Source organism: Dendrobates tinctorius, unplaced genomic scaffold, assembly GCF_039654945.1.
Source record: "Dendrobates tinctorius isolate UK_male_01 unplaced genomic scaffold, ASM3965494v1 ptg000057l, whole genome shotgun sequence".
Taxonomy (NCBI): Eukaryota; Metazoa; Chordata; class Amphibia; order Anura; family Dendrobatidae; genus Dendrobates; species Dendrobates tinctorius.
In genome coordinates this window covers 24,727,161-24,753,348 of record NW_027361725.1, presented here as the reverse complement: position 1 = coordinate 24,753,348, position 26,188 = coordinate 24,727,161, and the positions used below count along the sequence as shown (strand labels likewise).

Genomic DNA, 26,188 nt, shown 5'->3' with positions numbered 1-26,188 from the left:
CTGGTTTCACATTTGCGTTTTTTTGCGCTGGAAAAAAACGCATACGTGCGCATGCGTTTTTTCCCCTATATTTAACATGGGTGCGCATACCTGCGCGCTGGTAAGCGCACGTATGCGATTTTCATGCGCTGCGTTTTTTTGGGGTGTGCGTTTGTATTTTCCAGACGCAGCATGTTGCATTTTTTGGCCCTGCAAAAAAGCGCATGCGCACGTATGCGCAAAAAATGGCCATTATAGCCTATGGATGCGCATACATGCGCACTGGCATGCTCATGTATGCGTTTTTTTGCACATGCGTTTTTTTTTGTTAACCATGGAATTTAGGGGTTTGGGTTAGAGTTAGGGTTAGTTAAGGGGGTTTAGGGTTAGGGTTAGGGTCAGGGTTAGGGTTGGGGTTAGGGTTAAGTATGGTTTGGTTAAGGGTTAGGGTCAGGGTTAGGGTTAAGTATGGTTTGGTTAAGGGTTAGGGTCAGGGTTAGGGTTAAGGTTAGTTAGGGTTTGGGTTAAGTATGGTTTGGTTAAGGGTTAGGGTTAAGTATGGTTTGGTTTAGGGTCAGGGTTAGGGTTAAGGTTAGTTAGGGTTTGGGTTAGGGTTAAGTATGGTTTGGTTAAGGGTTAGGGTTAGGGTTAAGTATGGTTTGGTTAAGGGTTAGGGTCAGGGTTAGGGTTAAGGTTAGTTAGGGTTTGGGTTATGGTTAAGTATGGTTTGGTTAAGGGTTAGGGTCAGGGTTAGGGTTAGGGTCAGGGTTAAGGTCAGGGTTAGGGTTAGTTAGGGTTTAGGGTTAAGTATGGTTTGGTTAAGGGTTAGGGTCAGGGTTAGGGTCAGGGTTAAGGTCAGGGTTAGGGTTAGTTAGGGTTTAGGGTTTGGGTTAGGGTTAAGTATGGTTTGGTTAAGGGTTAGGGTCAGGGTTAGGGTTAGGGTCAGGGTTAAGGTCAGGGTTAGGGTTAGTTAGGGTTTAGGGTTTGGGTTAGGGTTAAGTATGGTTTGGTTAAGGGTTAGGGTCAGGGTTAGGGTTAGTAAAGTCATGGTTTGGGTTAGTGTGAGGGGCCACCTAATGTTGGAAAAAACGCAAACGCGGTAAAAACGCACTAAAAACGCATACAAACGCATACAAACGCATAAAAACGCTGCGTTTTTTTCATGCATGCTCATAAAAATGCTTGAAAAAAACGCAGCAGTTGTATGCTTTTGTATGCGTTTTTTCAATGCGTTTTTTTGCGGGAAAAACGCGCTGCAAAAAAAAGCAAGTGTGAAACTAGCCTTAGTTGCAAAAAAGTTGGATAACTTTTATGCCAAATAAGACAATACTCTGGGAGTTATTCTTTTACTAGCTAACCGGAAAAATAATATTTGCAAGCCAGCACAGTACAATATCATTTTTTTACTATATATCAAAAGAATGGGATAGAACCCCAGTTTAGGCGAGAGGGGACACAGTCTTACTTTTGGCAATTAAAAATTCGAGGGTTTGTAAAAAAAATGTGATACTGATGACCAAACCTTAGGATTTATCATCAATATCTCACAAGTGGGGTTCAGTCACTATTCACTAGGAGGCTCTGCCAGAACCTGCCCTTCAATGTACTGCAGTGACACCTTGTAGTACTACATTTTCCCAGAAACAGTCTCTGCAAGTGAAATGTACAGCCAACCGATGTTCTCCTCAAACTGCTTTTCACTGCATGGATACACGGTAAGGCCGGTTTCACATTTGCACTTTATAGCGCAGCGACGGCCTGCCAGGGCGGCAGCTAAGCCCCGCCCCCTCCCGGCTCCCTGCCCGCCCCATCCGATCATCGCCGCCTACTAGCGCACATGGACGCTTGCGATCTGCGCACCCTATCTTTAGCATAGGGTGTGCAGATCGTGCGCTGGCCGTGCGCTAGCAGGATTTGGCCGTGCGCTGCGCACTTTTGAAGGTGCGCCCGTGTGCGCCGAATGCAGCATGTTGCATTTCGGCGGGCACGGCGCACCTTCAAAAGTGCGCAGCGCACGGCAAAATCCTGCTAGCAATGCTAAAGATAGGGTGCGCAGATCGCAAGCGTCCATGTGCGCTAGTAGGCGGCGATGACCGGATGGGGCGGGCAGGGAGCCAGGAGGGGGCGGGGCTTAGCGGCGGCCGTGCGCAGGCCGTCGCTGCGCTATAAAGCGCAAATGTGAAACCGGCCTAAGGCTGTGTTCACACGTAGCGGTTTTTTTGCGTTTTCAAACACGCGATTTTGCCGCGAAAACGCAAAAAAAAAAGCATCCCATGCAATCCTATGGGATTCCGCAATGCTGTGCTAATGCTGCCGATTTTTCTGCGGCGGAATCGCATCGCGGAAAAATATACAGCATGCTCATTAATTTAGAGGAATCGCGGCAATTCCGCACACATAGGAATGCATTGCTCTGTTTACTTTCCGCATGTGGCTGTGCCCACCATGCGAAAAGTAAGCAGAACATTTGCGGATGGTACCCACGGTGTGGAGGAGAGGAGACTGTCTTCCAGGCTCTGGGTACCATAATCCTGTAAAAAATAGAATTAAAATAAAAAATCATCATATTCTCACCTTCTGATGTCCCTCGCAGGGTCACCAGGCCTCCGCGATGCTCCCGGAAGGTCCCGTTCCCAGTGATGCATTGCGGCAATGACCTTTGATGACGTCGCGGTCTCGCGAGACGCGACGTCATCAAAGGTCATTGCCGCAATGCATCACTGGGAATGGGATCTGCCGGGAGCATCGCGATGATCAGGAACGCTGCGTGGGACGTCGGAAGGTGAGAAAAAACACAATTTTTTTTTTTTTTTTTATTATTTTAAACTTTATATCTTTTTACTACTGATGCTCAATAGAAGGCCTCAATAGTAAAAAGTTGGTCACACTAGTCAAACACTATGTTTGATAAGTGTGACCAACCTGTCAATCAGTTTTCCAAGCGATGCTACAGATCGCTTGGAAAACGCTAGCATTCTACAAGCTAATTACGCTTGCAAATCGCTAGTTTTTCCACGGGAAATTGGCAGGAATTAAAATGCAGTTTTCTCACATATTTCCAGCGGAATGGAATTACGGAATTCCCGTGGAAATTTCCGCGGCAATTCCGTAACGTGTGCACATTGCCTAATAGGGATGTGTCTGTCATACCTGCAGTGGTTGATTTGCCCACACCTCCTTTGCCAGAAGCTACCACCAAGACATGCTTTACACCAGGAATCGGCTTCAGCTTTGGCAAACCATGTGCCATCATCTCAGCTTGTCTACTCTTCAACTTTTCTTCACGAGATCCAGCTGCCTTAAAGAGAAAATTTACATATAACTCATAAATCTGTAAAGGATTAACTTGTGGCTCATAAAGGATAATACCCTATTTGATTATAAAGTAGAAAACTGTAAGATCGTTGAAGGGGTTTTCGGTTTTCAAGAAATTCCAGTTTGCAGGTGCAGTTTGTTTAAAAAAGTAACCACTTAACACCCTACCCGGGTTCGGAGTTGAGCTCTGCCACTGCTCCCAGTACCCTTTCCAGTCTGCAGTGCTGACGTCACTGCTCCTGGTACCCGTTATGGTCTGCAGTGCTGACGTCACTGTTCCCGGTACTCATAATGGTCTGCAGTGCTGATGTCACTGTTCCCGGTTATCCACAACGGTCTGCGGTGCTGAAGTCACTGCCCCAGTACCTGTTCCAGTCTGCAGTGCTGACGTCACTGCTCCCGGTATCCACAACGGTCTGCAGTGATGACGTCACTTTTCCCGGTATCCACAACGGTCTGCACTGCTCCCAGAACCCGTTCCGGTCTGCAGTGCTTATGTCACTGCTCCCGGTACCCGTTACGGTCTGCACTGCTGACATCACTGCTCCCGGTACCCGTTACGGTCTGCACTGCTGACGTCACTGCTCCTGGTACCCAAAATGGTCTGCAGTGCTGATGTCACTGCTCCCGGTATCCACAACGGTCTCCAGTGCTGACATCACTGCTCCCAGTATCTGCTATGTTCTGAAGTGAAGATGTATTCTGCTATTGGGGGCAACACTGCCAATATTGCCTGACAGCCTGGGGAGCTGCCCAGGATGATGTATCATCATCAGACCTGGTTATATGATTCTTCAGGTCAGTATGATTACAGCGACACCAGGATATTGTTTTTCAATTTACATGTTGAAAAAATAATAACTGTCACTCTTTTGTGAGACCTGGAGCTGTACAAGGGCTTGTTTTTTGGATGTCAAGCTGACCTTTTTATTGGGACCACTTTGAAGTAGATATGACATTTTAAAGATTTTTATTACATTTTTACATTTTTTTTTTAAAGAAAAGGTGTTGCAACAGGATAAATAAATAATTTAATATGTTCATACAACCCCTGGCAAAAATTATGGAATCACCGGCCTTGGAGGATGTTCATTCAGTTGTGTAATTTTGTAGAAAAAAAAGCAGATCACAGACATGGCCCAAACCTAAAGTCATTTCAAATGGCAACTTTCTGGCTTTAAGAAACACTAAAAGAAATCAAGAACTAAAAATGTGGTAGTCAGTAATGGTTACTTTTTTAACCAAGCATAGGGGAAAAATTATGGAATCACTCAATTCTGAGGGAAAAAATATGGAATCACCCTGTAAATTTTCATTCCCAAAACTAACACCTGCATCAAATTAGATTTGCTCGTTAGTCTGCATCTAAAAAGGAGAGAGCGCACCTTGGAGAGCTGTTGCACCAAGTGGACTGACATGAATCATGGCTCCAACACGAGAGATGTCAATTGAAACAAAGGAGAGGATTATCAAACTCTTAAAAGAGGGTAAATCATGACACAATGTTGCAAAAGATGTTGGTTGTTCAGTGTCAGCTGTGTCTAAAATCTGGACAAAATACAAACAACATGGGAAGGTTGTTAAATGCAAACATACTGGTAGACCAAGGAAGACATCAAAGCTTCAAGACCGGAAACTTAAAGCAATATGTCTCCAAAACAGGAAATGCACAACAAAACAAATGAGGAACGAATGGGAGGAAACTGGAGTCAACGTCGGTGACTACACTGTAAGAAACCACCTAAAGGAAATGGGATTTACATACAGAAGAGCTAAACGAAAGCCATCATTAACACCTAAACAGAAAAAAACAAAGGTTACAATGGGCTAAGGAAAAGCAAGCGTGGACTGTGGATGACTGGATGAAAGTCATATTCAGTGATGAATCGCGAATCTGCATTGGGCAAGGTGATGATGCTGGAAATTTTGTTTGGTCATTTGATTGGCCATTCCAATGAGATTTATAAAGATGACTCCCTGAAGAGAACATGCAAATTTCCACAGTCATTGATGATATGGGGCTGCATGTCAGGTAAAGGCACTGGGGAGATGGCTGTCATTACATCTTCAATATATGCCTGTAGACTGTGAGCCCTAGAGGGCAGGGTCCTCTCTCCTGTACTTGTGTGTCCCTTGTCTTGCACCCGTTTATTGTACTTGTCTATATTTCCCCTTTTCACATGTAAAGCACCATGGAATAAATGGCGCTATATAAATGTCTAATAATAATAATAATAATAATAATAATAATAATAATAATAATAATAATAATAAATGCACAAGTTTATGTTGGTATTTTGGACACTTTTCTTATCCCATCTATTGAAAGGATGTTTGGGGATGATGAAATCATTTTTCAAGATGATAATGCATTCTGCCATAGAGTAAAAACTGTGAAAACATTTCTTGAAAAAGACACATAAGGTCAATGTAATGGGCTGCAAATAGTCCGGATCTCAATCCAATTCAAAATCTTTGGTGGAAGTTGGAGAAAATGGTCCATGACAAGGCTCCAACCTGCAAAGCTGAACTGGCAACAGCAATCAGAGAAAGTTGGAGCTAGATTGATGAAGAGTACTGTTTGACACTCATTAAGTCCATGCCTCAGAGACTGCAAGCTGTTATAAAAGCCAGAGGTGGTGCAAGAAAATACTAGTGATGTGTTGGAGTGCTTTTTTGGTTGGTTGTTTTTCATGATTCCATAATTTTTTTCCTCAGAATTGAGTGATTCCATAATTTTTCCCCTCTACTTGGTTTAAAAAAGTATCATATATACTCGTGTATAAGCAAAGCATTTCAGCCCATTTTTTTGGGCTGAAAGTTCCTCTCTCGGCTTATACACGAGTCATATACCAGGGGGGTCAGCCGGGGAGGGGGAGCGGGGGTGCCAGAGATCATACTCCCCCCTCGGCAGCCCCCCTGCTTGCTCCATGTTCTCGGGGCTGCTGTGCTCTTCCTGCTTCAGCGGTCACGTGATACCGCTCATTAAACTCATGAATATGTGCATATTTATGACTTTAATGAGCGGTACCACGTGAACGCTGAGGCAGGAAGAGCACAGCAGCGCTGAGAACATGGAACAAGAGGGGCTGCGCTGCTGAGACTTGCGCCAGAGCTGGCAACGCTGATGAGCAGCAGGAGGTGAGTATACAGTTTTTTTTTGTAACGGAGGCAGCAGCAAGATGATGGGGCCACACACTGTTCAGCATTATCTGGGGCCACTCACTGTGCAGCATTATCTGGGGCCACTCACTGTGCAGCATTATCTGGGGCCACTCACTGTGCAGCATTATCTGGGGGCACTGTTATGAATGGGAAACCGAGGAGGAAAAAAAGACAACAAGCTAAGTCTCAGAAAACCAGAGAAGTTGGTAACTATGCAGATTGCAGATCCCTGATCTTACCCGCACAACTAGCAGCAGTCGTGGAGCGTTCCTACGTTGGTCCTAGATCTTCGTCACAACCGGAGAACTACATAAGCCTAAAGCAGGAAAAGAGGAAAACTAACTGCCCCAGAGCAGACCCCAAAGGAAAGACAGCCCCCCACATGTATTGACGGTAAAACAAGATGAAAATACAAACTAAGGCAGAAAAATAGGCTGAACAAACAATGGGGCCCGGCTAACTAAAAAGGACAGAAAAGGAAAGACACTGTCTGCAATCTGACCAAAAAAACTGCAAAAATATTGTCCAACACTTCTGATAGCAAAATTAACCCTGAAGTCACTAGACTTCTAAACCTATATCAGCACTCTGAAATATTCTGAGACAGAGCAAAAAAGAGGCCAATCTAATAAGGGACAAAAAGCAGATTGGCAAATACTGATTAACAGGAGTGGAATTTCAGCATAGCCCCAGCAGGGGCAGGCTGAATACACAAAAAACTGAATTGACCAACAAGAGCAAGTGTGAACATTAGCAAAAAACAAACTTAACTTGAGAAGACTGGAAGAGAGCTGAAGTCCAGGACCTGAGAAGCAGACTGAATCACCAGCACCCGGATAGGGCGTCGGCTGTCTTATATCCAGTCTAATACTCCAAAGATCCAATCGTTATCTTCCTCATCAGGTGGCAGATCACTACCACTTAAACCAACCGCACTACCTCCTGTCACCACTAGAAGGAGAACGGAAGGGGAACTCTCAACTGGTGGAGCAGAAAATGAGTTCATGACAGTACCCACCCTTGAGGAGGGGTCACTGAACCCTCATCCATGCCACCAGGCCAATCAGGATGGGCCTGGTGAAAAGCACGAACCAATTTATTGGCATGACTATCAGAGGCAGAGACCCAAGAATTATCCTCCTGGCCATAACCCTTCCATTTGACCAAATACTGGAGTCTCCGTCTAACCAAACGAGAATCCAATATTTTCTCTACCTCATATTCCACATTGCCTTTAACCAATACAGGATCAGGAGGTGCCGCCAGAGTAACTACTAGCTCAACAAACCTCTTCAACAGTGACTTGTGAAATACGTTATGGATTTTGAACGTAACTGGAAGAGGCAATCGAAAAGAAACAGGATTAAGAATCTCCACAATCTTATAAGGTCCAATAAATCCTGGCTTAAATTTTGGAGATGCAACCTTCATAGGAATATTCTTAGACGACAGCCAAACCATATCACCCACTTTAAACCGGGGACCAATGGTCCTACGCCGGTTGGAAAAACGCTGGGCCTTTTCCTGAGAGAGTGACAACTTATCCACCACTTGGGTCCCATATTTGCTGCACTCACAACCACAGTGTCCACACCTGGGCAGGACGAAGATTCCACTTGCCCTGAAGAGAATCGAGGATGAAACCCAAAATTATAGAAACGGTGACATCAGAGTGGCAGAACTAGCTCTATTGTTCAGCGCAAATTCGGCCAAAGGCAAAAATGAGACCCAATCATCTTGATCAGCAGATATAAAACATCTTAAATAAGACTCCAGGGTCTGGTTTGTTCTCTCAGTCTGCCCATTGGTCTGGGGATGAAACGCAGAGGTACCAAAAATACCCGGATGACCAGCCAATGCGGAGCAATGGACTTCAGACATCACTCTCTTTCTCCACTGGTCAGGAACATACAATCTTCCCATAGGGCAACGCTCAGGTTTATCCTCCTGAAATTCCTCCAGGGCGCGTCTCAAATCGGGCGAAATGGCAGAAAGAACTACCCCCTCACCTAGGATAATAGTAGGCTCGGTCACATTAAGAGAATCAGCAAAGAAACTCCTAGAAAGGGCGTCTGCCTTAACTTTCTTAGTGCCCGGAAGAAAAGAGACCACAAAATTAAAATGCGTGAAAAACAAGGCCCATGTAGCCTGTCTAGGATTCAAGCGTTTGGCCGACTCCAGATAAATCAGATTCTTGTGATCAGTGAGGACCACAAATTGATGTCTAGCTCCCTCCAACCAATGTCTCCACTCCTCAAATGCCCACTTCATGGCCAACAATTCCCGATTCTACACGTCATAGTTGCGTTCAGATGGGGAGAACTTTCGAGAAAAGAAGGCACAGGGATTCATCTTAGAAGTCACAGGGTCTTTTTGGGACAACACAGCTCCTGCACCAATCTCAGAAGCGTCCACCTCCACTTGAAACGGAAGTGAGACATCAGGTTGACGTAAAACTGGAGCTGAAGTAAATCTCCGCTTAAGCTCCTGAAATGCTGAGACAGCCTCATGAGACCAATTCAGCACATCAGCTCCCTTCTTGGTCAGATAAGTCAGTGGTTTGACAATACTAGAAAAATTACCTATAAATTTACGATAGAAATTAGAAAAACCCAAAAACTTCTGGAGAGCCTTCAAAGAAGTAGGCTAAACCCAATCATAAATGGCCAGTACCTTGGCCGGGTCCATTTCAATAGTCGATGGAGACAAGATAAATCCCAAAAATGAAATCCTCTGTACACCAAAGAGGCACTTCGACCCCTTAACAAACAGGGAATTCTCTCTCAAAATTCGGACATGTTCCACATGGGAATCCCAATCACTAGAAAAGATCAAAATATCATCCAGATAGGTGATCAAAAACTTATCCACAAAGTCTCAGAAAATATCATTCATAAAGGATTGGAAGACAGAAGGGGCATTAGAGAGCCCAAAAGGCATCACCAGGTACTCAAAATGTCCCTCCGGAGTATTAAACGCCATCTTCCATTCATCCCCAGTGCTTGATGCGAATAAGATTATACGCCCCCCTGAGGTCAAGCTTAGTTAACCAGCAGACACTCTTAACTCTGGAGAATAAATCAGACATCAGAGGTAACGGGTACTGATATTTAACCGTCATCTTGTTAAGGGAACGATAATCAATACACGTTTTTAATGAACCATCTTTCTTGGCCACAAAAAAAAACCCAGCGCCTAACGGTGACGAGGATGGTCCAATATGACCCTTCTCCAACGACTCCTTAATATAGGATCGCATAGCATCATGTTCGGGTACAGATAAGTTGAAAAGACGACCCTTGGGAAATTTACACCCAGGCATCAACTCAATTGCACAGTCATAACTCCTATCAGGAGGTGTGATACTTATGTGATATGAATGATGTATGATTGATATTAGAAAAGGTATCCAGATGGTAGGTAGGTGATCACGGGTCTTATTATTCCTTTTCAAAAGTATTCAGTACAACATTACCAGAGACTGGGGATTTGACCGCTGAATGACCTCTTTGAGTACATGATGAGAACATGCAGAAGGAGTGAAAAACAACCATACAGCAGAGCAGAGCAGAGCACGAGTTGGAATGTTCACTGCGCAGCTGTACAGCTTGTGTAAACATTACTTGTAGAAGTTGTAGTGCACAGGACTAGATTCATATCTAGGAACAGTTTGTATATAACCGAGGGAATCTCCACTGGCGAGTAGGGACGTTCCAGGAGACTTATGGACGCATATCTTCTGTGATGGAGTTTTACGGGATATTTCCTCCTCGCCAATCGAGTCTCCCGATAGAGGAGTGATGCTACAATATTCGACAATATATTGATGCTTACTTTCTCTATGAATAGATGATGTATTGATCATGTAATGTTAGACTAGTGCTGCTAAAATTCATGTGCAAATTTATGTTAATTCATTAATATCTCTGATTTTAATAGAATAAAATACTATTGTTTTACTGAGTACAGACTTCTTGTCTCTTGCCTATTTAGTATATTAGTGAGCACTACGTATGTAAGGACCATAAGTCCATCATATTGAGTCAGTAAGACATAAATTGGCATAGTCGGCAGGATTTTTCTTTAAACACAGTTTTGTTATCACAAATATATAGTTGGTACTTTTTTTTTTGCCAATAATAGTGACAATGTTTAGGAAACGAAAAGAAAAACAAGATGATGTTGCAGAGGTGCCTGGCTGGACCACGGCACCCTATGATATACTGGCACATGAATTGAGTAGCTCTGGGCTAGCAGAACAATGGTCGAGTAAGCTCAAAGGTAGTGAACCCACTGATGTTGTTGACGTACTCAGGGGGGTCCCCGCAAAGGCGGGTGATGTAGTGTCACTTGGGCGACAAACCTGGATCCTGCTCAGTGCATAACGCGCGATGCATGAGAGGAATCAACAGATGCAGAGAAAATTTTCTCAGTTGGAACAAAAAGTGATCGAGTTAGGTGGGCAGAAAGTGGTGCTGGATTGTAATACCCGTCTGCTTAAAGATAAGTTGGAACACTATCAGAATGTAGCAGAAAAAGCTGCTATAAAGGTTGCTCAAAATAAATATCGTAAGCGGAAAGGAAAAATCAACAAAGAAAAAGTTTATAAAAGCATAGCCACTGCATCTGTAAATTGGGACCCGGATAAATGGGATGGGGATGTGTGGGATACCTCTTCTTCAGATGACTGGGAGAACCCACCAGCCCCTGTTATTGATCCCCCAAAGGGTTCATCAAAAGTAAAAGCTAATCCAATTCAAAGGCGTATGGAACGCACGGAAAATGAAATAATCCGGGAACAAGCCCGTGATGCAGCTGGCCAGCTTCAATTTGAGGCTGACGGACAACCCCTTATGGTAGACCGAAGTGTTCCCCATACCCGAACCAGAGTCTCCACCGAAGATTATACTCAAAATGAGTTAGACAGCATTCTAACTCAGTTTAAACACAGGCCAGAAGAGTCAGAAATTGCTTGGTTAGTTAGGATGCATGATTTTGGAGGAACAGGGATAAAACTAGATTTTCAGGACATCACTAAATTTGTTACTCTTTCCCGGGATCCTGTGATCCAGAGATATTTCAAAAACTATTTCAAGGAGAATCAAGAACAAAAGCAAAATATTGTAATTATTGTAGCCAGAGCTATAATGGATAAATATCATACGGAGGCTGACATACCAGTCAATGATAAACCATGGTATACTCTCCGTGATGGTATTGAAAGATTGAAAGAAGAAGCTATGCAGAGTGCAGTTTCAGTGTTAGCTGTAGAAGAAGAATATACAGAGTATCCAATGACTGCAAGCATGAGGAGTTGGTTGGTAAAGACTGCTCCTCCTGCATATAAAGCTGTGATATTGACCATAACAGTGGCAATGACAGGAGAACCAGTGAGTAGAGTGATTACTCGAATGAGGGAGTTGCAGGATATGGGTGACTGGAAAGCTGCAGCCCAGGCATCCTATCCTCAAAATCCCTCCCAAACACACCCAGATAATAGTAAACCCTATAATTCAGAATGGAAGAAAGAAGGGAACCCCTCTAATCCGGATCGGGTATCCCGGAGGGAAATGTTCCAGGCATTATTGAAAGCTGGAAGGAGTAAAGAATCTATAGATGGAAAACAGACAGGTGAATTGTGGAGATTATATAAGCAGAAAGTGTAGTCTGCTAAAAAGGTGGATGCTAAAAAAGAAGTTGGTCAAGAGAAGGAGAAAGCTGTTAAAATTCCAACAGCACCTGAGAAAGTGTCATGGGAAGACTTTAAAACAGTCTATCCTTGGGAGGAACTGGCTGCAGCAGTAGCTACTCGGGTAAGTGATGGCTGGGGCAGGAATGCCTATGAGGCAGCCATGGGAAAAAATTCTGATGAAGAGATATCATAGGTAGCCAGCCAAGCCCCCGTATGGATAAAAAGTGATCAACGTCCATACGTAAATTTAAGTATCCATTGGAAAGGGGGCAATGTACAAAGGGTTCCCGCATTAATTGATACTGGGGCGGAGGCTACCTTAATTTATGGAAATCTAAACAAATTCAAAGGTCCGAAAATTAAAATTGCAGGATTAGGAGGACAAGTTATCACTGGGGTCCAAACACAAGTTGCCCTGAAAATACGTAATTTACCAATAAGGAATTATCGAGTTTTAGTAGTACTTATATCAGAATATATTTTGGGAATAGATGTTTTGAAAGGGATGACGCTAAATTAATGCCACCTATACATGTTCCCCCGGCTACAAAAATGGTAGCTATGAAACAATACCGAATTCCGGGAGGACATAAGGAAATTACTGAAACAATCAAAAATTTGGTTGACGCTGGAGTAATGCGTACAACCACCACTGCTTGGAACAATCCTGTCTGGCCAGTGAAAAAGAGTGATGGCTCCTGGCGTACGACTGTGGATTATTGAGAATTGAACAAATATACTCCCCAACTAACAGCTGCAGTACCGGTCACTATTACTATAGTAGAAAATGTGCAAAGTCATAGCGGTACCTGGTATGCAGTGATTGATTTGGCTAATGCGTTCTTTACAATTCCCATAGAGGAAAAAGCTCAAGATCAATTCGCATTTACCTGGTTGGGAAGACAATACACTTTTAACAGGTTGCCACAAGGATGGCTACACAGTCCTACTATTTGTCACCGGACGGTGGCAGAACACCTGGATGAGTTTCCTTTGCCCTCTGAAATGCAATTTTCACATTATATCGATGATATAATGATACAGGGTAATGATGAACAGTCAGTGAAGGAACAGTTGTATAAATTGATATCTCACATGCGAAACAAGGGATGGGAGATTAATGATGCCAAGGTCCAAGGACCGTATCAAGTTGTAAAATTTTTAGGAATTCAGTGGAACAAAGGACATAGGGAAATTTTGCCAAAAGCTAAACAGAAAATCATCAATTTCCCTACTCCTAAATCTAAGCAGGAAACTCAATCATATATTGGATTGTTTGGATTTTGGAGACAACATATACCTCATTTGGGACAGATGCTAGCTCCATTGTATAAAGTGACTAGAAAGAAATATGAATTTCATTGGGGAGAGGAACAACAAACTGCATTTGAAATGGTAAAAGAAGCCATACAACAGGCTGTAGATTTGTGGCCAATGATGACGGGGAGTGTAGAATTACATGTATCAGTGCAGAATTTGTATGCCAATTGGTCACTTTGGCAGAAACAAGGGGGAAAAAAGAGTCCCCTTAGGGTTTTGGAATCGAAAACTCCCCGATGCTGGAGAAAAATATACTCCATTTGAACAACAATTGTTGGCCTGCTATTGGTCATTAGTGGAAACTGAACAATTGACTTTAGGACATGAGGTTCTTTTAAGACCAGCAATACCCATCATGCAATGGGTATTATCTAACCCTAAAACAAATAGGGTAGGACACGCACAAGAACAAAGTATCATAAAATGGAAATGGCACATTTCTGAAAGAGCAAAGAAAGGAAGGCGGGATCGCCTCCCTTCATGATTAAATAGCTGAGAAAGGGGAGGGAGTGAAGTCCCCTTTACAATCTACTATGTTATAGGAATCTCCTGTCAAATGGGGAAAATTGTATGAAGATCTAACTGAGCAGCAACATGCTTGGTTTACAGACGGATCAGCCCGATATGTCAATGGAAAACGACATTGGAAAAGTCTGGCTTATAATCCCAGATTGGAAAAACATCTGGTCATGGAAGGTCATGGTAAAAGTAGTCAATATGCAGAATTGTAAGCTATCTTTTTGGCATTAAGTTTTGAGCAAGGAAGGGAATGCCATCTCTTCACAGACTCATGGTCTGTAGCTAATGGACTTGCAACTTGGATGATGGGATGGAAAAAGTATAATTGGCTCATCCATGGTAAGGAAGTGTGGGGGAAGGAGGTGTGGGAGTTTATAGAAGAAATGGTACAAACCACACCTACTACTGTTTTTCATGTTGATGCACATATGCCTGCTGACTCACTTGACCGTTTGTTTAATTCTGAAGCAGATAAAGCCGCCGCCATTAGGCAAACTTCGGAAGTTGATCAAGATAAAGAAAAATGGCTGCACGGTACAGCTGTTTGGGCGCACAACAAAAGTGGACACCTGGGAGAAAAGGCCACTTAAAGGTGGGCCCAAGAAAGAGGTGTCCCCTTAACCATGGACATAACTAAGCAAGTCATTATACAATGTCCAATATGCCAACATTCACAGAAACGAGAAATACCACACACAGTTATGGGACACATAGCAAGGGGTCAATTACCTGCACAGATTTGGCAGATGGATTTTATTGGTCCACTCAGTGAAAGCAGGGGATGCAAATACATTTGTACAGCTGTAGATACATATTCAGGACTACTGGTTGGTTCCCCTGAAAGCAGCTACACAATGGAGTACACTTAGGACTTTAGAGATTATTACCCAATATTATGGTGTTCCATTACAAATACAAACTGACAATGGGTCACACTTCACTGGCCAACAAGTAAAAGACTATGCTAATGAGCATAATATTCAATGGGTATATCACATGCCATACTATCCACAAGCTGCAGGGTTAGTGGAGAGAATGAATGGGATCTTGAAATTCACATTAAAGAAAGTGCACGGTGTAAAAGGAGAATATGGCCAGTGGAGAGACAATTTAGGTGAGGCATTACAAATCATTAACAACAGGCCTATTACTGATTCCATGACGCCACTAATGAGGATGCTGACACCAAACCTTACAGTACATGAGGCACATGTGGTACATACAATTACCTGGTGGAAGATAACTCAAGACGCCAAAATCCCTGAGAGGGCAACTCCTTTGTCTGCGGGATTGGATCTCAGTGCAATAGAAGCGATTGTTGTACCTCCAGGTAAGACTGTTCCAATCTCAACGGGATTAGGGTGTCAGATACCCAAGGGACATTATGGTCAGTTGGCCACTCGCTCTAGTTTTGCTCTAAAAGGGGCAGTAGTGGTAGGAGGAGTCATTGATGCTGACTATCAAGGTGAAATTAAAGTCCTCATAATAAATTTGGGAATAGAGCCATTGGTTATTGCTAAAGGACAGAAAATGGCTCAAATGTTGGTGATTCCAATTGATCTTGCTCAATCAATTGAAGGACAAGCTCCTCTAGAACTGTCTATGAGGGGGGATAAAGGATTTGGGTCATCTGATGTGACCAATGTTGGAGCAAAAACTTGGGTACAAAATAGGCAAGGACCGCCATCTGCGGCGGACGTTATTGCCATTGGGAAAGACCATACCCTATTGATCATGAGACCAGGGCAGGAAAAGTGATAATACATCCCACAAGAAAAATGTTACTTGTGAGAATAAATCTCTTTATTTAAATTTTAGATGCTTGTACAGTAGTGCCTTGGAATCCTTGGAGGGCTGTGTTGGGTCGTTGATACATGGACCCCCGGAGTTAAGTTGACTACAGAACAGGTGCCTCCCTTGCCAAGGCCTGGAGATTGGAATGTTTATAATGCATCAAATAATGGAACATTGGTATTCAACGTGAACTTGACGCTAATAAACACAACAGCATCGTGGATGTATGGGCCGCTACATGAAGAACCCCCACCCTATGACTATCCAGGACGACGACCATGGCCTTTTACAGTGCTAACGAATGGCACTGGAACTGTACAAGTTGCAGCAGAAGAAAATATTGCTTGCTGGGAGGAAGACATAGACAAACTGTTAATGAAATCTCCAAATGTTGGAATAAATTGGACAGTATTTGCTAATTATTCTGATAAAGGACTAAATGCTACGAATTTTAGTTTTCAGCTAAATAGAACTAAACTAATAGTATGTGCCAATATGACAAATAGGGTAATAGCTATTAACCCTAAGCCAAATAGGACGGATGGTGGTGTATGGGGAGGAGTACCTAGCTTAAGACGGTACTTAAGGATAATTCAAACAAATGCTTCAAAGATTGATCCGGGACATATGAAAAGAATCCCAACATCCTGTATAAAAACTGGTACCCAATCTCGGAAAACCGTTGTTTCAGGTGTAGTTACCTTTCCTCCCACACACCCATGCCCCATTCGAAAGAAGCGAGCATGGTATGATACATTAATGGGAGCATATGGTACAGTAACTGGAACTTTAAATGGTTTTGATATAGAGGCTCTGGCCAATCGAATGGGTAATTCAGGGAAGGATATACAGAATGCTTTGACTTTACAAGGAAAATGGATGCCTACTATATGGCAGCCATGGACTCAAGCCACCGGAGTAGATCAGTTTTTATTAGCTATGCAGAATGCTTCAAATAATTTTAACTTTGAAGCAGGGTCTAATATAAGTAAAGCTTTGAATTGGACCACTTGTACATTGCAGACCATATATCAAATGCAGCACAAAACTACAATGCAAACTCAATTAATGACAGGGAATGAAAAAGTTTGGAGGACCGTATTTAATAATACAATTTCAAAAACTTCATGGTTAAAAATTGAAGTTCCTAAAATGATTTGCAGTGATACAAGTTGTCAAGGTATATTATATATATACAATGTAACAAATCCACAAATAATGTGTAGGTATGTTGTATTACCATTATTATTGGGGCCCCCAGGGTCACAATGGTTTTGGATGCCTACCATGTATGGTATGTATATTGATGTTAACAATAGAACACATGATTTAAGTTTATGTGAGGATACTTTGGACGGAAATATTTGCAGATTACATTCTACAGTATATGAACCTTGTCTATTGCAAAATACCGTTAATATCTGTGAATTTACTGTTTTACCTATAACATTCAAATTGTTAGTAGAAATAGCTTCACAAGAAGTTTGTGTAGCAACAGATACCCCTTATAATACCAGATATGCAAACTCCCTTTGTGGGATGTTTGAAGGATGTATCCACAATACGATGGGAAAATCAGACATTCTTACTAACTCCTGATCAAGTTATACAAGAAACGGTTCAGTGGAACCCTAAACTTTTAGAAGTAAACAATTGGGAATTAAATATGACTAAATTAAGAGATGTTATTACGCATTCAGATGAGGGTATGAAGATGCTTTCTGTTTTAAATAAAACAATACAACAGCATATAATTAGAACTACCATAGTTGTAGGGAAAATTGTAAAAATAGGGTCTATAATAGCTGATGCTACTTCTCATCATTGGTATGATATATTCATGGGTCATTCTCCCTCAGCTCAAAAGATGCTAAATTGGATCATTCACCCTGTGTTGGTACTTGCCATAATAGTAATGCTCCTTTCAATGTGGAATTGCTATATGGCATACAAAATATTCTGTAGGAAACCAAAAGTACTGCTGGTGACCTATGGAAGTGGAAAATAATTCCCGTGCTCAAGGACCGATTGTGATACTTATGTGATATGAATGATGTATGATTGATATTAGAAAAGGTATCCAGATGGTAGGTAAGTGATCACGGGTCTTATTATTCCTTTCCAAAAGTATTCAGTACAACATTACCAGAGACTGGGGATTTGACCGCTGAATGACCTCTTTGAGTACATGATGAGAACATGCATAAGGAATGTGAAAAACAACCATACAGCGCTTGCGTAACACGAGCAGAGCACGAATTGGAATGTTCACCGCGCAGCTGTACAGCTTGTGTAAACATTACTTGTAGAAGTTGTAGTGCGCAGGACTAGATTCATATCTAGGAACAGTTTGTATATAACCGAGGGAATTTCCACTGGCGAGTAGGGACGTTCCAGGAGACTTATGGACACATATCTTCTGTGATGGAGTTTTACGGGATATTTCCTCCTCGCCAATCGAGTCCCCCGATAGAGGAGTGATGCTACAATATCCGGTAATATATTGATGCTTACTTTCTCTATGAATAGATGATGTATTGATCATGTAATGTTAGACTAGTGCTGCTAAAATTCATGTGCAAATTTATATGTTAATTCATTAATATCTCTGATTTTAGTAGATAAAATACTATTGTTTTACTGAGCACAGACTTCTTGTCTCTTGCCTAATTAGTATATTAGTGAGCGCTACGTATGTAAGGACCATATGTCCATCATATTGACTCGGTAAGACACAAAACGTTTTAGACTTTTTCAGGTAAGTTTTGGCAAACTCCAGCCTGGCTTTTTTATGTCTCGGGGTAAGAAGTGGGGTCTTCCTGGGTCTCCTACCATACAGTCCCTTTTCATTCAGATGCCGACGGATAGTACGGGTTGACACTGTTGTACCCTCGGACTGCAGGGCAACTTGAACTTGTTTGGATGTTAGTCGAGGTTCTTTATCCAACATCCGCACAATCTTGCGTTGAAATCTCTTGCCAATTTTTCTTTTCCGTCCACATCTAGGGAGGTTAGCCACAGTGCCATGGGCTTTAAACTTCTTGATGACACTGCGCACGGTAGACACAGAAACATTCAGGTCTTTGGAGATGGACTTGTAGCCTTGAGATTGCTCATGCTTCCTCACAATTTGGTTTCTCAAGTCCTCAGACAGTTCTTTGGTCTTCTTTCTTTTCACCATGCTCAATGTGGTACACACAAGGACACAGGACAGAGGTTGAGTCAACTTTAATCCATGTCAACTGGCTGCAAGTGTGATTTAGTTATTGCCAACACCTGTTAGGTGCCACAGGTAAGTTACAGGTGCTGTTAATTACACAAATTAGAGAAGCATCACATGATTTTTCGAACAGTGCCAATACTTTTGTCCACCCTCTTTATGCTTGGTGTGGAATTATATCCAATTTGGCTTTAGGACAATTATTTTTGTGTTTTTTCATTTAAGACAAATTAAATGAAGATAATAATACCAAAGAATTTGTGTTTGCAATCATTTTCAGGAAGAAACTGAGTATTATCTGACAGAATTGCAGGGGTGTCAATACTTTTGGCCACAACTGTATGCTATGCCCTATTCAGGGTGATTCCCCTGCTCATGGCCTATTTATTTCTCTCATTTTTGTCAAATATATGTACTATTTAGGTCTAGGTTGGATCCCCTTAATTATCCTTTCGGTGGTGCCCCCATTTCTTTGTTTCTCATGGAGTGTCGGGCGACACGTACATACAGTCATGGCCGACACGTACATGTCATCACGGGCGAAGCGTACATACAGTAATGGCGAACGCATACATGGAATGACGGGCACCGCATACATACTGTAATGGCCAATGCGCACATACAGTAATGGCTGATGCGTACATGGCAACACGGGCGAAGCATACATTCTGTAATGGCCGATGCGTACATGGCACCACGGGCGAAGCGTACATACAGTAATGGCTGATGCGTACATGGTGTGATGGGCGACAAATACATACAGTAATGGCCAACGCGTACATGAAATGACGGCCAACGCGTTCATACAGTAATGGCCAACGCGTACATGGCGTGACGGGCGACGCGTACATACAGTAATGGCCGATGCGTACATGGCATCACGGGCAAAGCATACATACAGTAATGGGCGACGCGTACATGGAGTGACGGGCGACGCGTGCATACAGTAATGGCCGACGCGTACATGGAATGACGGGCAACGCATACATACTGTAATGGCCGATACGTACATGGCATCACGGGCGAAGTGTACATACAGTAATGGCCAATGCATATATGGCATCACGGGCGAAGCGTACATACAGTAATGGCCGACGCGTACATGGAATGACGGGTAACGCATACATACTGTAATGGCCGATGCGTACATACAGTAATTGCCGACGCGTACATGGCATCACGGGCGAGGCGTACATTCTGTAATGGCCGATGCGTACATGGTGTGACGGGCGATGAATACATACAGTAATGGCCGATGCGTTCATGGAATGACGGGCGACGTGTACATACAGTAATGGCCGACACGTACATGGCATCACGTGCGAAGCGTACATACAGTAATGACTGATGCGTACATGGCGTGACGGGCGACGCGTACATACAATAATGGCCGACGCGTACATGGCATCACGGGCGACGCGTACATACAATAATGACTGATGCGTACATGGCATCACGGGCGACGCGTACATACAATGACTGACGCGTACATGGCATCACGGGCGACGCGTACATACAGTAATGACTGACGCGTACATGGCATCACGGGCGAAGCGTACATACAATAATGACTGACGCGTACATACAGTAATTGCCGACGCGTACATGGCATCACGGGCGAAGCGTACATTCTGTAATGGCCGATGCGTACATGGTGTGACGGGCGATGAATACATACAGTAATGGACGATGCGTTCATGGAATGACGGGCGACGTGTACATACAGTAATGGCCGACGCGTACATGGCGTGACGGGCGACGCGTACATACAATAATGGCCGACGCGTACATGGCATCACGGGCGACGCGTACATACAATAATGGCCGACGCGTACATGGCATCACGGGCGACGCGTACATACAATAATGACTGATGCGTACATGGCATCACGGGCGACGCGTACATACAATAATGACTGACGCGTACATGGCATCACGGGCGACGCATACATACAGTAATGACTGACGCGTACATGGCATCACGGGCGACGCGTACATACAGTAATGACTGACGCGTACATGGCATCACGGGCGACGCGTACATACAATAATGACTGACGCGTACATGGCATCACGGGCGACGCGTACATACAGTAATGACTGACGCGTACATGGCATCACGGGCGACGCGTACATACAGTAATGACTGACGCGTACATGGCATCACGGGCGACGCGTACATACAATAATGACTGACGCGTACATGGCATCACGGGCGACGCGTACATACAATAATGACTGACGCGTACATGGCATCACGGGCGACGCGTACATACAATAATGACTGACGCGTACATGGCATCACGGGCGACGCGTACATACAATAATGACTGACGCGTACATGGCATCACGGGCGACGCGTACATACAATAATGACTGACGCGTACATGGCATCACGGGCGACGCGTACATACAATAATGACTGACGCGTACATGGCATCACGGGCGACGCGTACATACAATAATGACTGACGCGTACATGGCATCACGGGCGACGCGTACATACAATAATGACTGACGCGTACATGGCATCACGGGCGACGCGTACATACAATAATGACTGACGCGTACATGGCATCACGGGCGACGCGTACATACAATAATGTCTGACGCGTACATGGCATCACGGGCGACGCGTACATACAATAATGACTGACGCGTACATGGCATCACGGGCGACGCGTACATACAATAATGACTGACGCGTACATGGCATCACGGGCGACGCGTACATACAATAATGACTGACGCGTACATGGCATCACGGGCGACGCGTACATACAATAATGACTGACGCGTACATGGCATCACGGGCGACGCGTACATACAATAATGACTGACGCGTACATGGCGTGACGGGCGACGCGTACATACAATAATGACTGACGCGTACATGGCGTGACGGGCGACGCGTACATACAATAATTGCCGACGCGTACATGGCATCACGGGCGACGCGTACATACAATAATTGCCGACGCGTACATGGCATCACGGGCGACGCGTACATACAATAATTGCCGACGCGTACATGGCATCACGGGCGACGCGTACATACAATAATTGCCGACGCGTACATGGCATCACGGGCGACGCGTACATACAATAATTGCCGACGCGTACATGGCGTGACGGGCGACGCGTACATACAATAATTGCCGACGCGTACATGGCGTGACGGGCGATGCGTACATACAATAATTGCCGACGCGTACATGGCGTGACGGGCGACGCGTACATACAATAATTGCCGACGCGTACATGGCGTGACGGGCGACGCGTACATACAATAATTGCCGACGCGTACATGGCGTGACGGGCGACACGTACATACAATAATTGCCGACGCGTACATGGCGTGACGGGCGACACGTACATACAATAATGACTGATGCGTACATGGCGTGACGGGCGACGCGTACATACAATAATTGCCGACGCGTACATGGCGTGACGGGCGACGCGTACATACAATAATTGCCGACGCGTACATGGCGTGACGGGCGACGCGTACATACAATAATTGCCGACGCGTACATGGCGTGACGGGCGACGCGTACATACAATAATTGCCGACGCGTACATGGCGTGACGGGCGACGCGTACATACAATAATTGCCGACGCGTACATGGCGTGACGGGCGACGCGTACATACAATAATTGCCGACGTGTACATGGCGTGACGGGCGACGCGTACATACAATAATTGCCGACGCGTACATGGCATCACGGGCGACGCGTACATGGCGTGACGGGCGACGCGTACATACAATAATTGCCGACGTGTACATGGCGTGACGGGCGACGCGTACATACAATAATTGCCGACGCGTACATGGCGTGACGGGCGACGCGTACATGGCATCACGGGCGACGCGTACATACAATAATTGCCGACACGTACATGGCGTGACGGGCGACGCGTACATACAATAATGACTGATGCGTACATGGAATGACGGCCAAAACATAGAAAAGCATTTCTGGCAACAGGACGCGGCCCACAGCGAGAAAACTGCCACTTATACAAAATAAAGCGTGTCTTTTACTGCCCGTCTCACGGAGGGTCCCATACACGAGCCCACCGTCCTCACACCATGTACAATCACAGGAGTGCACCCATTATATTGGGGGCACACAGCACTTTGGACCTTATTTGTAATGGCGCACATGTTGTACACAGGAGACACACGTGAGTCCTCCCAGGAACATGGTGGTCCCCGCTACAAGGTCACATCCCGAAACTCACCGAGCAGAAGGAGACCGCAGACACAGCATGTCGCCGGCCCTGCAGCAAACGCGTCCTGATCCGCACAGCATTCAGCCCGGACATCACTAGGCCCCTGGCGGCCGCCATCACAGTCACCTAGCAACAGACGATAGCGGAAGTGTGCGTTCCACGCCTCTCTCCTGTCCGGCACTGAGCTGGCACAGCCGCCCGTAGCAGGAAGTGTCACGTGACTGCAGGCTGCTGCTGGAGCAGTGACAGGTACACATGATGGCTATTATCATCAGTACTAGATATTATGTACGATCACTGATTTGCAAGCTTTGGCGGATTGCTGAGAGTTGTAGTGCCACAGGGAGCGCTATGCCAGGAGTGAGATTCTGGCCATTATTTCAGGATCATTGCGCTTGATGGTTATGGTGCCAGCCAGGTAACCTTGCAGCGCAGCTGCCTGAATGCAGATCTTCACTGGCGCTCACATTAAAGGGAATCTGTCACCCATATTTAGTGATACCATGTAATGATATCACTAAATTGTGCGTCCCATAAGCAGGGGCTGGCTGGCACTTTTCAGCCTGGGGGGCAATCACAAGGCAGTGGCCCTCCAGTTGCGGTACTTTTGCCCTGTTTGTCTCTGGCCGCTGCATTAAAGAAGCGGAGATAGTAGGCTTTAAAAACAGGGCGGTACATAGATATGGGAACAGAACGGAGCTAGCTGCATATATATGGGAGCAGAACCAAGCTGGCTGCCTACATAGATACTGTAACAGAAGCAAGCTGACTACATAGACACAAGACCGGAACCAAGATTGTAAAGTAGATAAGGAAACGGACTGGCGCTTGCTACAGAGATATGGGAAAAGAGCGGAGCTTACTACAGAGATATGGGAGCAGAACGGAGCTTACTACAGAGATATGGGAGCAGAACCAAGCTTATTACAGAGATATGGGAGCAGAACAGAGCTTACTACAGAGATAAGGGAGCAGAAACGAGCTTACTACAGCGATATGGGAGCAGAAACAAGCTTACTACAGAGATATGGGAGCAGAATGGAGCTTACTACCGAGATATGGGAGCAGAACAGAGCTTACTACAGAGATATGGGTGCAGAACCGAGCTTACTAGAGAGAAATGGGAGCAGAAAAGAGCTATCTACAGAGATATGGGAAAAGAATGGAGCTTACTACAGCGATATGGGAGCAGAAACAACCTTACTATAGAGATATGGGAAAAGAGCGGAGCTTACTACAGAGATATGGGAGCAGAACAGAGCTTACTACAGAGATAAGGGAGCAGAAACGAGCTTACTACAGCGATATGGGAGCAGAAACAAGCTTACTACAGAGATATGGGAGCAGAATGGAGCTTACTACCGAGATATGGGAGCAGAACAGAGCTTACTACAGAGATATGGGTGCAGAACCGAGCTTACTACAGAGATATGGGAGCAGAACCAAGCTTATTACAGAGATATGGGAACAGAAAGCTTACTCCAGAGATATGGGAGCAGAACCGAGCTTACTCCAGAGATATGGGAGCAGAACAGAGCTTACTACAGAGATAAGGGAGCAGAAACGAGCTTACTACAGCGATATGGGAGCAGAAACAAGCTTACTACAGAGATATGGGAAAAGAATGGAGCTTACTACAGAGATATGGGTGCAGACCCGAGCTTACTACAGAGATATGGGAGCAAAACCAGGCTTACTACAGAGATATGGGTGCAGAACCGAGCTTACTAGAGAGAAATGGGAGCAGAAAAGAGCTATCTACAGAGATATGGGAACAGAAAGGAGCTTATTACAGAGATATGGGAAAAGAATGGAGCTTACTACAGAGATATGGGAGCAAAACCAAGCTTACTACAGAGATATGGGAGCAGAAAAGAGCTATCTACAGAGATATGGGAACAGAAAGGAGCTTACTCCAGAGATATGGGAGCAGAACCGAGCTTACTCCAGAGATATGGGAGCAGAACCGAGCTTACTACAGAGATATGTGAGCACAACAGAGCTTACTACAGAGATATGGGAGCAAAACCGAGCTTACTGCAGAGCTATGGGTGCAGAACCGAGCTTACTAGAGAGAAATGGGAGCAGAAAAGAGCAATCTACAGAGATATGGGAACAGAAAGGAGCTTACTCCAGAGATATGGGAGCAGAACCGAGCTTACTACAGAGATATGGGAGCACAACAGAGCTTACTACAGAGATATGGGAAAAGAATGGAGCTTACTACAGAGATATGGGAGCAGAACCGAGCTTACCAGAGAGATAAGGGATCAGAACGGAGCTTACTACAGAGATTTGGGAGTAGAGCGGAGCTTACTACAGAAATATAGGAGCAAAACGGAGCTTACTACAGAGATATGGGAGCAGAACCGAGCTTACTACAGAGATATGGGAAAAGAATGGAGCTTACTATAGAGATATGGGAACAGAAAGGAGCTTACTACAGAGATATGGGAGCAGAACCGAGCTTACTACAGAGATATGGGAGCAGAACCAAGCTTATTACAGAGATATGGGAACAGAAAGGAGCTTACTCCAGAGATATGGGAGCAGAACCGAGCTTACTCCAGAGATATGGGAGCAGAACCGAGCTTACTACAGAGATATGGGAGCACAACAGAGCTTACTACAGAGATATGGGAAAAGAATGGAGCTTACTACAGAGATATGGGAGCAGAACCGAGCTTACCAGAGAGATAAGGGAGCAGAACGGAGCTTACTACAGAGATTTGGGAGTAGAGCGGAGCTTACTACAGAAATATAGGAGCAAAACGGAGCTTACTACAGAAATATGGGAGCAGAACTAAGCTTACTACAGAGATATGGGAAAAGAATGGAGCTTACTATAGAGATATGGGAACAGAAAGGAGCTTACTACAGAGATATGGGAGCAGAACCGAGCTTACTACAGAGATATGGGAGCAGAACCAAGCTTATTACAGA

The 26,188-nt window shown here is 44.5% G+C and overlaps 2 protein-coding genes across 6 annotated transcripts in view; one reads left to right on the top strand and one right to left on the bottom strand.

Moving 5' to 3' along the window:
- NUBPL (NUBP iron-sulfur cluster assembly factor, mitochondrial) overlaps positions 1–23,484 on the bottom strand; it is a 54,801-nt gene extending 31,317 nt beyond the window's left edge. For 2 of the 5 annotated variants that reach the window (XM_073577830.1, XM_073577829.1), the window contains exons 1-2: positions 23,255–23,484; positions 3,130–3,277 (exon numbers count right to left, since the gene is read on the bottom strand). In XM_073577830.1, coding sequence (XP_073433931.1) covers positions 3,130–3,277; positions 23,255–23,362 — 256 coding nt within the window. In that variant the 5' untranslated portion in view covers positions 23,363–23,484. The remainder of the gene's footprint in view (positions 1–3,129; positions 3,278–23,254) is intronic. The other 3 variants (XM_073577833.1, XM_073577832.1, XM_073577834.1) reach the window with 2 other exon arrangements.
- DTD2 (D-aminoacyl-tRNA deacylase 2) overlaps positions 23,356–26,188 on the top strand; it is a 36,018-nt gene continuing 33,185 nt past the window's right edge. Inside the window, exon 1 of the mRNA XM_073577837.1 lies at positions 23,356–23,494. The gene's annotated coding sequence lies outside the window, so the exon portion shown is untranslated. The remainder of the gene's footprint in view (positions 23,495–26,188) is intronic.